The sequence below is a fragment of the Tachysurus vachellii genome, chromosome 20 (assembly GCF_030014155.1).
Source record: "Tachysurus vachellii isolate PV-2020 chromosome 20, HZAU_Pvac_v1, whole genome shotgun sequence".
Lineage (NCBI taxonomy): Eukaryota > Metazoa > Chordata > Actinopteri > Siluriformes > Bagridae > Tachysurus > Tachysurus vachellii.
In genome coordinates, this window is record NC_083479.1 from 14,385,978 (window position 1) to 14,398,582 (window position 12,605).

At 38.6% G+C, this 12,605-nt stretch overlaps 3 protein-coding genes across 6 annotated transcripts in view; 2 read left to right on the forward strand and 1 right to left on the reverse strand.

Annotated features, from left to right (window-relative positions):
- reep5 (receptor accessory protein 5) overlaps window positions 1–6,863 on the forward strand; it is a 7,228-nt gene extending 365 nt beyond the window's left edge. Inside the window, exons 2-5 of the mRNA XM_060896086.1 lie at window positions 71–164; window positions 3,880–4,018; window positions 4,630–4,798; window positions 6,523–6,863. Of these exons, the coding sequence (XP_060752069.1) occupies window positions 71–164; window positions 3,880–4,018; window positions 4,630–4,798; window positions 6,523–6,572 (452 nt within the window). The 3' untranslated portion in view covers window positions 6,573–6,863. The remainder of the gene's footprint in view (window positions 1–70; window positions 165–3,879; window positions 4,019–4,629; window positions 4,799–6,522) is intronic.
- A 1,065-nt stretch (window positions 6,864–7,928) lies between these two features.
- LOC132863488 (uncharacterized) lies at window positions 7,929–9,925 on the forward strand. Of its 2 annotated transcripts, XM_060896325.1 has the most exons (3): window positions 7,929–8,157; window positions 8,406–8,507; window positions 8,589–9,925. In XM_060896325.1, the coding sequence occupies exons 1-3, from the start codon at window positions 7,990–7,992 to the stop codon at window positions 9,696–9,698; spliced, it is 1,380 nt and encodes a 459-aa protein (XP_060752308.1). In that variant the 5' UTR covers window positions 7,929–7,989; the 3' UTR covers window positions 9,699–9,925. The 2 variants fall into 2 exon arrangements, with proteins under 2 accessions (XP_060752308.1, XP_060752309.1); XM_060896326.1 differs by lacking the exon at window positions 8,406–8,507 and having other exon boundaries at window positions 7,931–8,157.
- A 702-nt stretch (window positions 9,926–10,627) lies between these two features.
- LOC132863489 (zinc finger protein with KRAB and SCAN domains 2-like) lies at window positions 10,628–12,439 on the reverse strand. Of its 3 annotated transcripts, none has more exons than XM_060896329.1 (3): window positions 11,989–12,439; window positions 11,741–11,809; window positions 10,628–10,984 (listed from the first exon to the last, which is right to left on the reverse strand). In XM_060896329.1, the coding sequence occupies exons 1-3, from the start codon at window positions 12,380–12,382 to the stop codon at window positions 10,716–10,718; spliced, it is 732 nt and encodes a 243-aa protein (XP_060752312.1). In that variant the 5' UTR covers window positions 12,383–12,439; the 3' UTR covers window positions 10,628–10,715. The 3 variants fall into 3 exon arrangements, with proteins under 3 accessions (XP_060752312.1, XP_060752311.1, XP_060752310.1); XM_060896328.1 differs by having other exon boundaries at window positions 11,741–11,872; XM_060896327.1 differs by having other exon boundaries at window positions 11,741–11,890; window positions 11,989–12,436.
- Window positions 12,440–12,605: the final 166 nt, after the last annotated feature.

Below are 12,605 nucleotides of genomic sequence, written 5' to 3' on the forward strand. Positions count from 1 at the left end.
ATCTCTATGGAGATGTTCAGGTTTTCATCTTCATCGTCATCATCTTCCTCTTCTTCTCCTTCTCTTGTAGCTGTCATCGCTGTTATTTCTGTTTACCTCGTCATCGGTTATGGCGCTTCGCTTCTCTGCAATCTCATCGGATTTGTCTACCCTGCATACATCTCGTAAGTCTGCTTTAAAACAAATAAAAACACGTTTTTGAGACGCTTCCGTGTCTGTGGACCACGTACTATATATAACACTCGACGTGGACAAGAGCACAAAAAAAAGCACACTTCTGTACTAAATAGTGTCCACTAGTTAGGATGTGTGCTATTTTTCATAGGGTGCGGTTTTGGAACAAGGCCTTGTTACCACTTTTGGCATGGCATGATCTGGTGTGGCATGGCCTGGCATGGTGTTGCATGATCTGGCATGGTATGGCATGGCTTTGCATGATATGGCGTGGCATGATGTGGCGTGGCATGGCATGATCTGGCATGGCATGGCATGGCTTTGCATGATATGGCATGGCATGATCTGGCGTGGCATGGCCTGGCATTTCTAAAGCTCACTGATTCAGCTCAGATATCCCAGTGCAACAATATATAAATACGTTTCATTTCAAACACTTTATACAATAAATTGGTCACCGAATCATTTATGATTTGTCCAAAGCAGGATGAACCATCTGAAACCTCTGGTGGTATGAATGGTGCTGCAGTGGGGAGAATCTGAATTTGACAGCAATTTCTTTGGTTCGATTATAAGCTCAGGTTACTGTCTATGCAGAATGCTGTATGTTCTACCGTCTGTCCGTGTCGCTTTCTTCTACGGTCTTTGGTTTGCTCCTAAATACATGGAGTTATTTGGATTGGCAATTCTAAACATGCCTTAGATCTTTGAGTGTGTGCATGGTGCTGTCATGGACTGGCGTCATAGTCGCAATCACAGCGTATTCCTATCCTACCTCTGACATGCGGTGATCCACCACGTGCCCGACCAGGATAAAGCATTTAATGAAGATGAATAAATAAATGCAATTATGTTAAGGGATTTATTTGCACTGATTTTATTAACATGGCAAGAATTCTGTTATAAAATCATGATGCATGTAAGTTGTGAGTTAGATCATTATAAACACATATATCCTGTTGCTGGTCCTCTTAATCTGAGAACATTAGTTAAAGCAAGCCACTTATTTATTGTAGCTATAACATCAGTAAATAGTACCTTATATCAATTCAAATTCTTTCAGTTTACTGTGTTAAACTAATCTCTGTGAATCCAGAGAACACACAAGGTTGGAATACACTCTGAACGATGTAAATATTCTTTGCAATATTTTTAATACTGTATATCAACATTTGAAACGCATAATTTATGTTTTTGATAGGGTGCAAGATGTGTATCATATTGTTTTAAATATGATATGAATATTTCATGGTTTGGCATCCTTTCAGAGAACATGATCTCACATGTTCCCAGTAGTGAGTTAGAGAAAGGCAGAAAGAAAGCAGACGTAGAAAAGAAGAATGGGGAAAAAAATCTGTGTAGTGAGAAACAACTGAAGGCCAGTCAGTCAGTTTATGGTGGAATACACAATGTAAAGCAAATGTACCATAAAGTTCTATGCTTGTAGAGTTTCATATTCAGAAATCAAATAGGTTGTCTCGATTTTCAAGGAGATTTAGTTCTTAAAATATTGTTTAAAACAAAGTGCCACATTGCCACAGTACTTCATTCACCATCGGTTTATTTTATTAGGAAATAGGTAAACACCTGCTCATTCATGCAGTTATCAAATTAACCAGTTATGTAGCAGATGAAGATAAAGATAAAGAGCTTCAGTTAATGTTTTGTGACTCTAACTGTGGCACGGATGCAGGTACCAGATGGGCTGGTTTGAGTATTTCAGAAACTGATGATCTGCTGAGATTTTCACACACAACAGTCTCTAATGTTCACAGAGAATGGTGTTAAAATAAAACTTATTTTATGTGCAGAATCAGTTGAGGAAAGGGATCAGTCGATGAGAGGAAGTCTTAGAATCAGAATCAGAATCAGAAAGATCTTTATTGCCAAGTATGTTTTCACATATGAGGAATTTGTTCTAGTACAGGAGCTCCACAGTGTAAACAGAATGGCATTGATAAGACATGAACACATATAATAAAGACAGTTGTATGTACAGTGGAAAAATGTGCAAATTGAAATATAAATGTGTTTTTAAGTAAATAATGTAAGAATAGAGTTTGTTCTGTGTATGTCAAGTGTTCAAAGAACTCAAAGAATCATCTGTTACAACCATGCTGAGCTGAAAAGCATCTCAATGCACAACACCACAGACCGCGTGGTGGATGGGGATACAACAGCAGAAGACCACATCAGATTCCACCCCTTTTAGCAAAGAACGAGAATCTGAGGATATCATGGGTACAGTCTGTCCAAACTGTATAAGCTAAAGAATGGTGGAAAGTTCTAGCTGATTCTGTGCCCATGATTGTGCCTCAGATTTGTGTTTTTGGCTGACAGGAGTGGAACCTGTTCCAACATCTTCTGCATTTGTATCCAATCCACCTTAGGTTTTCTGCATGCTGAGATGCTTTTCTGCTCAACACAGTTGTAAAGAGTGATTAATTGAGTTACACTATCCATCCTTGAACCAATCTGGCCATTCTCCTCCCACAGAACTGTCACTCGTTGACTGTCCTTTTATGTGGCATGTGTGAAAATACCAGATCAGCGGTTTATGAAATACTCAGACCAGCCCATCTGGCATCTATAACTGTGCCATGGTTAAAGTCATCACACATATTTCTTCATTCTGATATTTGATGTGAAAAGCTCTTGGCCCAGATCGGAGTGATTTTATTTCTGCCACATATTTGGCTGATGGGATAACTGCATATGAGCACCTGAGCAAATGTTCAGATGTTCTTACATTATTTACAGTTTTATAGTGTAATGTATTAGTACTTTGTTGTGAAAAACGGTCTAATTCCCTATTTTGTCCTCTCTGTTTAATTAGCTATAATTTTCCAAATGAATTAACTATAATTTGCTTGTTAATTTGGATTTTGCTAGTTTGCAGTGTTTGATTGCCAGGTAATTATGTGTGTAGACAGTGTAGTTATGTGCGGTCACATGAAAATGCTGAAGTCAGGGACAGTATGTTTCTTCATCATGGTACAGTACAAATAATGACATTAATAATGTACATATATATATCGTCCACCTATTTCCTGAGTACAGCATAAAAGTCTTTAGCATTCAATTCTGTGGGCTTTACTTCCTCCATATGCACAGGAAGACTGATCATGGGTTATTATTAGTCACGCAGTTTCTTTGTAAACAGACTTTAGAAGATGGAAGCTTCGAGAATTTTGAGCATTGCATTTTTTTCTGTTTTTTTCCTGAGGTTTCTGATCCACTGAAGCTTGATATGACTCATTCATTACCCACATAGTAAGAGAGAGGCCTGCTACTAGTTACCACGTGTACTTCTGACTCATGATACTGGAGTTCTCTGTATAGTTCATGCCTTTACCGCCTTATCATTTTACACACAAGCTTCAGTTGATGGATCAAATCGCAGTGACGCAAATGCGCACAGAGAAAAAAATCTACTACAAGTTTCCAAATTTAGTATTAAGAATTGAGCTGGTTTAAAGCGAAAGTGTGGCAAATATTTATACCTCGCCCACAGCGAGTGAGTTATATATCACACCCTATATTTTATAATCTATCTACCTTACACAGGAAGTTATTTTTCTGTTTCACTCCTTAGAGAGCAATGTGTGCGTGTGTGTGTGAGGGAGGGAGGGAGGGAGTGATGGATGGATGGATAGATGGATGTTGACATAGCCCTAATACACAAACCCTTCTACCTGTTTGCAGGATCAAAGCCATTGAAAGCACTGATAAAGACGATGACACAAAATGGCTCACCTACTGGGTCGTGTATGGTGTGTTTAGCGTGGCCGAGTTCTTTGCTGACATTTTTCTGTCCTGGTTTCCATTCTATTACATAGGAAAGGTAAGTGTGTGTGTGTACTGATGACAAACTAACGTCTCCACCCTAACTCATATCTTCACAGTTTATATATACACATCCCTGGCCTGCCAGTGTGTTGTCATTCAGATGCTTTGTCAATAGTCAACAGTTATATTTGTCAAGTTAGGATAAAGGTTGATACATTTGTCAAGGAATGTTTGTTCAGGCTTTGCTATTAAGATGACTGATAGGACTGATAGTCTTCTTCTTGTGAAATACATTAAATCAGTCAGTGGCAGAATGTGGAAATGAGAGGATATAGATTGGGAAATCTGTAGAAGGAAAAACCAGATTGTTTAAACTGTGTGATTTATAAAACCCCACTACAGAAATGTTCTTCATGTACAACAGAGCGTCTGTCTACAATGCTTTAAAATATCCCCAGGCAGTACATGATCATCTCAGATACTTTCAAGCCCAAATAGTAATTATCAAAAGGTTTTGTGGGATACTGAAATTTCATTTGTCTAGTCAGACTCCTGTCTCGGTAAAACACTTCTTGTACAGTGTGATTAAAACCCACCCTTAAAGTGTAGTCTCTGAGGTCATGTGCTTCAGAGTGAGTAGTGATGTATTTTCTCTTGCTGTCTCAGTGTGTCTTCCTGGTGTGGTGCATGGCTCCAACACCCTCTAACGGCTCCATACAGATCTACACACGCATCATTCGACCCTTCTTCCTAAAGAACGAGGCCAAGATCGACACCGTGGTGAAGGACATCAAAGACAAGGCATCGGAGGCTGCAGATAAATTTAAAGATGAGGGTAATGAGACAATGCTTTCTTTCCATGCTGCATTCTGATTTTGTTTTGTTTTTGAGAAACAATCCATTAAGTGCTTGGATTTCTCATGAGGTATTACGCTTACCTGCCGGCTTTGTTGTTGTGCTTGACGACCTCATGGGGTAACTCCTCCTGCCTCTTGCATCACATATTTGTTAAATGGAAAATTGTGAAACACTAAGCATGCCCTGCCTGAAAAACATGTCACAGTAGTGATATTGTCTCTGCACTTCCTGTGGATGCCACTTCCTTTTTTTGAACAATTCTCTGCCAGATATTAGAAATTAGATGTAGTCAGTGAAAAATCAGGGTTTGAAAAAAATCCTTACTGATGGGATATTTTGTATAGTTTAACACTAATTTTATATTAGTGACATTACACAGCCTGAAATCTTTACAGGTCAGGATAGAAATCTTGTGTGTGTTAAATTTGAATAAAAAAGGGCTAGAAAACTGGAGTCAAAATCTCAAACAAGGGATGTATCCCAAATGCTTAAAGATAAAAGAAGCACTTACAAGTCATTCTATGATGTAAAAGTTATTGTTACGAGGCACAGAGACAGGCTTTGTGGAGTCACTAGACAGCTTAATTATTGATAATTATTGAGGTTTTAGAGTAATGAATGCTCTTACAAACCCTAAAATAAAAATCCTATTCAACAACCTCTTAATTGTCTGCATTGCAAAATTAGTAGGTAGCTTATATACAGACCACTTTATTAGGAACTCCTTGATACTTTCATGCTCTTATCCAGCCAACCAGCCTCGTAGCAGTGGGCAAATACAGGTCTAGAGCTTCAGGAAGAGTTCATCAAACAAGGAAACAATGTGATCTCAGTCATAGTTCTGCAGTCAGAAACAACAGAGGTCAGTAGAGAATGGCCCCTGGATGTTTTTCTATTTATTGTTACACTATTCTGTGTAACTTTCGGGACTCTTCTGCATGAAAATCTCAGAATTCCAGTTTTTAAATATTCAAACCAACTAATGTCAGCAACCATTACAAAGTGCCTGAGATCAGTTTTTTTTTCCTCTTCTGATAATTGATGTGAACATTAAAATAAGCTCTTGACCTGTAACTGCACGATTTTATTTATTCTTTATATATTTATTTCTCTGCTGCCACCTGATTGGCTGATGACATAATTGCAAGAATGAGCATGTGTATGAATGTTCGTATTAAACAGGCTGCTGAGTGTATACTTGTTTTGCAGACTGACTAAGAGATTCTTTATGATACATTATCTATGCACATTCCCAAACAATATACTTACTGTTTTAAATTTTCTCAAGTCGTTACTGCATTTTGTTCAATAATCAGTTCTAATATTTTAGTCTTGAGTTACAAGTTTCTTGTCCTGGCATGTAATGGTATTTCAGCTGGGCTTAATTTAGACAAGTCTATTGTAATTAAACCAACCCTAATTATCACTACAATTAGCATTAATTTTCTTTGATGATTTTAATTTGCGGTGATGATTCCTTTTTCTTAACCCTTTTGTCGATGGTGGAATGTTAACTTACTTTTCTATATTACTGAAGTAAAAGAAACACAGTCATAAGTTTCCCCTAATAGACTTAGACAGACCATTACAACCGGTGTTAAGTGTGCACAAGTTATGAATTGGTTTATGTTTTGAGATTTATTCTGTCTGTATTTAGTGTTAATTGCTTGCTATTCTGATTTGTTTTTTTGTTTTTTGTAGCCAAGAAAGCTACTGCAAACATCATCTTTGAGGAGAAAAAGAGCTCCTAAGCAGCTGCGAGGGAGGCACCAAGCTGAAATGCACTATTGGTACACATCCCCATGGAAGGTCATGGGCCTGAATAAACGTTGCCTTTATTTTCTGTGTGCGTCTTTGTAAACAACTGGAATATTTGTAATGGTTTTGCTCAATTGTTCTCTCCGTACTAATAGCAGTGCCTGCAAGAGAGTTCAATATATTTTGAATTCTGCAAGAGAGTTCAATATATATATATTTCACATAATACCAGTGATGCTCGACCGCTGTGCTTCAATCCCAATAAATGAATGTCTTACCTCCTACCATCTGAGCTTGTGTTTATATCTGTAGAAATGTAAGAGTGTACTTTGTTTTGTGACTCTGTGTTAGTAGTAGTAATGTTTCTTTCTCTCAAAGTACATACAAGATTTACCATTCAGTGTTGAATTTAGGGCTTTTATTTCTATTCACTAGGTCATCACAGGCATCACACACCCGCTCATTCACAAACATGCACAGCACAACACATGATTCAACTGTGGGCCAAGCTGCTGTGAATCACCAATGTGTGGCCCTAAGTATGGTCAATAAATTAAAAGAAATTAATTAATTCCTTTTCCGCTGTTTGACATTACCTTTTTTTTAAAAGCATGTAAAACAGAAGCTTTTAATATATAACATTTTGTCTCTTGAGTATCCACACTTGCCTATTTAAATATTTGCAAGTACACTACTGATTATTATCTGTATCATTTACAATCATACTAATTCTACTACTAATAATAATAATGAAGTAGTGAAGCTTTCCTGTGAAGCATTTCTACCTAAACATTTTTTATATTAAATGACGGTTTAATGTCACCAAATGCTACCAAATACAGCAGTCCCACAAGTATCTACATTCTACTTACATGAGATTACTTGCTTGACATGATGTAGATCTGATCCAAATATTAAAACTCTAAAAAAAAAACCAAATTATTTCATATTGACATTGACACATCCTTCCCATTTTAAATGTACACATATATATATTCTTTTTTTTCCAATATACAAAATAACCCTTTCAACTATTCCAGGGTTCACATCTACTTGAAGATGCTGAAGTTATTTCCTCACTCATTCATCTTCAGTAAGCATCCATCAGTGAACACGTGTGTTCTGATGCAGAGAAACATGCAGCTGATAGAAGAAATGAATAAATTAATTCTTAGTAACTCTTTAGGATTTAAGGATTCAGGATTAAGGATCTTAAGGATTTCACCCTTAAAAAGATTAGATTTCTTCATATGCGATATGCAGTGAAACTTGCTTTTATGAGCCGAAATTCAGCTTAGTGTTGTTCTGGTGTGAAGTTCAACGTGCCCATAGCTCAATGACGTCATCAGCGTGCGCGTTGTGTTTACGTTTCCCTATACAACACACACACAAACACACACACGCTTCAACATGGAACATGCAGTGGGGTTAACTTTGTTCTTCTGTCTGCTCGGCCGTTTCGTTAATCAGTTTATATCGTCGGAGATCAGACTCATCAGAAAAAGGAGATTAAGGATTAGAGACTTAATTTTAAAGGCACATAACAGGATACGACGCAAAAGACGAAGACAAAGACAGGTGAGTCTCTTATGTCTTATCTTAATTATAATAATAATAATAATAATAATAATAATAATAATAATAATAATAATACAACTTAAGGTATGATTTAAACTTGTCACTTATACACGTGACAACCTGAAACAACAACAAGTCTTAATACGTTAGAGAAATACTGACTGTGGAAGGAGACAGAGATCAGAATGCAATGTTGATATATGACAAAGTCACACTGGGTTACAACACAGACTTTGGCTATGATCTAGAAACTGAAGAGCATGATGGCATTAATACTGGAAACTGATCTGATGAGAAATCTGGACAGCAAAGGACTAAAGTGCTGCTGCATGGCTGTATCAGCTAAGGGGGTAAATAAAATGATTAATATGCAAATAACTTGTAGTTGTTTAGTTAATTAATGAATAAGACTATCGTGGTTTGTGTTTCAGATCCGGATGCATTACCTGTTACGTCGGAGGCCGCCTTCGGTTTGGGTCCATCAAAGAGCAAACGACTGGTGGACTGTTGTCGTTCCTAACTTTACAGATGATCAGTGGAGCCAGAATTTCCGAATGTCTGAAGACACGTTCTTGTACCTTTGCCATAGATTGCGAACAGCAATGGAGAAGCGGGACACCAACTTTCGTCTGTGTGTACCCATAAAAAAAAGGGTAGCCATAGCACTATGGAAGCTGACCACCAACAGCGAGTTAAGACTCGTTTCACATTTGTTTGGCGTTGGTGTTACTACGGTGTGGAGATGCGTTCGGGAATTCTGCTCAGCAGTTAATGAAGTACTGCTGCCAGAACTGATACCGTTCCCAAATGATGATAAGCTTATGGAAATGGCCATGAACTTCGAGCAGAAATATGGACTTCCACAGTGTGTTGGAGTTATCGCTGGATCACATATTCCCAACGTTCCCACAGAGTACCATGCAGAGTATTTTAACCACATGGGCTGGCATTCTATCATACTACAAGGAGTTGTAGATGGAAATGGACTCTTCTGGCATGTATTTGCAGGAAGTCCTGGCAGTATGCATGAAGCTACAGTTCTGCATGTGTCAGGGTTGTGGGATCTCATAGGACAAGGATTATTTCCAAACAATAGCAAAAATATTGCTGGTCATGATGTTGGCTACTACCTCCTTGGGAATGCTGCGTTTCCATTACAGAGCTGGCTCATGAAGCCATTCTCTGTCATGGGGCAGCTAACGGCCGAACAGTTGGCATACAACCAGAAAATCTACCGAGCAATTTGTGTGGCTGAAAATGCTTTCGTTCGGCTGAAGGGACGATGGAGATGCCTTCATAAACGCAATGACAGCCACATAGACCTTATAAAAACAATGGTTCTTACCTGTTGTGTTCTCCACAACTTGTGTGAAACGCACGGTGAGCAGTACAGTGAGGAATGGGACCCTCCTGCTGCAGGAGACCAGATTTTGATGCCACTGTCACCAGAGGGAGATGCCGAGGGTGCAGCAGTGGGTGTGCGTGATGCCCTGGTGCATTATCTAAACACAGACAATTGTGCGTCACCGTTGCCTGAGTAAAGCATACAAGACCCGGCTGTCTCCGGCGTTTTAATTGATATAGTTAAATACTCCAAAGAATTACAGAACAGACAGGGGTGTAATGATGCAGTTTTCACATTTCAGTTCTCTGCAAATTGAGACATAATTTGAAAGAAGAAAAATTCTGACTGAAAAGACTTTTTATTTCTGTATAATAAACAATACAAAAATGTGCATTTGTCTGTATAAAACTAAATAAAAAATGGCTAGAGGTTTAATACTGAAAACAAAAGATACTAAAGGCTCACTATATCTTTTAGAAAATAAATATATTTTTCACTATAGACAGTGTGGAGTTGGTTTAACAGATACAACATGATCACATGACCATATAAACATATAATGCCTGTTGGTCATTGCAATCAAGAGGCAATTGTTCACTTCTTAAGTGCCAATGAACCTTACAGTCTAACGACATAAAGAGCACGATCACATGACCAGCGTTCTCACTACATATTGTAAACCTTTGGGATGTGCGGATTAAGACCTCTGGTGTTCATACAATGCAATTGCATTCTATTAGGGAGTAGTAGAATACTGATATTGCACAATTCCATGATGCACATTGTATCATTACACCCCTTGATAATTCTATTCCATGTTGTCAGCTCGCAGGTTCCAAAACCCTGGACCTGAAGAAGCCTCTGCACTACACACTGGAGGCATCTAATCTAACACGTGTGTGTGTGTGTGAGTTGTTGACACTGTTTAAGGGTAGTGGATGATGAAAGCTTTAGTCACTGACTGCACACCATCTAGGTGACTGAGAATGATCCATCACCTAAATTGTGTTTTTGATCAGTGAGTAATCATGCATCTACTAATATATGGTAGTTGTACCAGATAAAAGGGCCAATAAAGACACAAATACTAATAAGTGCAAGAAATAAAACACACTGGAACGTGTGTACTGAAAAGAACATTATAATTATTATTTAATTATAAACAAGTAACTGCATTCAATAATTGTCCTGTCAATTATAACAATTCAAAGTTTTAAGGTGGCGGTTGAGGGCTGTGGTTGTTGGCCATGACTGACACTAGCTGCCCCATGACACTAAGCAGTCCTTGGTTAAACTGTGCCAGGGTGTTGATCAACTCTGCCTCTCGAATCCCAGCTGAATGTTCCAACTCCTGCAGAACTTGAAGTCGTCTTTCTTCAAATTCCTGCTGAACTCGTTGCCTTCTGTCTTCACGATCCTCAGACATGAGGAAGATCTCCCTCATAGAGTCAATGTGGTTTGAGTGTCCTCGTTTCCGTTTTCCTGGTGAAACATACAGTATGCTATAAACAAATATGTGCGAACCATCACAATGGTGTACTTATGCAGCTCTGTAGCTACACAATCAAAAAGTTATCTGAAGTGTCTGAATAGTGACCAAGGAACACGTCCACAGAAATCCAAAACCATGCCCTGAGTATTATAAAGGTGTGTGTGAAGTCTTTTGATGGATGACCCAACAAGTGATACGGTTATGTGGTAAAACAAAATACAAGATCACAGGAATACAAGATACTCATGTAGTATAATAAAAATCAGACTTACCTATATAAAAAAGTATATGAAAGAAGAGGAGGAGGGAAAGTGGAAGCAGGGCTGTGGGGTGTAGCATGAAGTAATGTGCTAGTGATGTTTGAGATTCAAGCAAACACAGAAACTAGGATTCACACTGAGGAATAACTTCAATAAGTTTGAAAGAGGTTTTTTGTTGCAAACACTGGTTACTAGTGTCTGTAAACTGACAAATACTAAGTGTTGGTACCATCCTACCATTCATCCAACCATCCATCCATCCATTCATCCACCCAACTATCCATCCATCTGTCCTACTATCCATCCATCCTACATCCAGCCTTTTGTTATACATATTATCTAACATTCAAAACATTACATATACATATATATAACATAATATAATATAATATAAACACACACACTTTGTGTTTTGTTGTCTATAAAACAAATACACCTCTGTATGTTCTGAACAGAGTTAATGCAAACAAAGCCACTGTTTCTCACCTCTGATACGGGGCAGGTTAACTCGGGGCTCCTCGGCTGTAATGTTACTGGACCCAAGAGAGGACAGTCCTGGAGACAGGGGTAACGTTACTGGAAGTTCTGGAGAACTGATCCTGGGTCTGTTCCTATCATCTGCATTATCAATACAAACTGGAGAGTAAACACAGGATGCAGTAAGCGACACAGACAAGTCACATGACCAAATCCAGATTTAATAAATAAGGTGTTAAACTTGTTGATTTCTGCACCTGACAAGCCATCCTCATCATCAGTGTCAGCTCTGTCCTCCACACTGTTACACTTCATCACAGACTCCAGCAGTGAGCTTGTTGAGGTCTCAGTAACACTCCTGTGTCCTAAAACAGCATCCAACGCCTCGTACCACTGATTTGTTTTGGGGTTCATCCCATTCCTTTTATTGTACTCTTTCAGCCTTCTGTAATCTTGTTTAAGCTTTTTTATTTTCACTCGACATCGATCAGGGCTGCGGTTGTAACCCAGTTCCCACATGCGCTGGGAGATTTTCTGAAACACTTTCTGATTTCTTACAGTACCTTCCAGCTCCCGCTGTACCCCATCTTCTGACCAGATCCCGATCAGCGTCTTCGTCTCCTTGTTTTGCCACGGCTCCGTTTTCTCCATGTTTTTTCCCAAAAAAATGGCGTCTGTTTTTGTGTTTATGGTGTCGCGCTTTATACGACGCTCTGCTTCGAACCAATGAGAAACGAGCGGTGATGCAAGCCCCGCCCCCCGAGTTTTACTCATGCTGTTAGTTCTAGTACCTCATGCAGTGGAAAAACATGTTACACAACACAGACCACACCGAATATATACCTTATGAAGAATTCAATCCTGAGGAAAACAG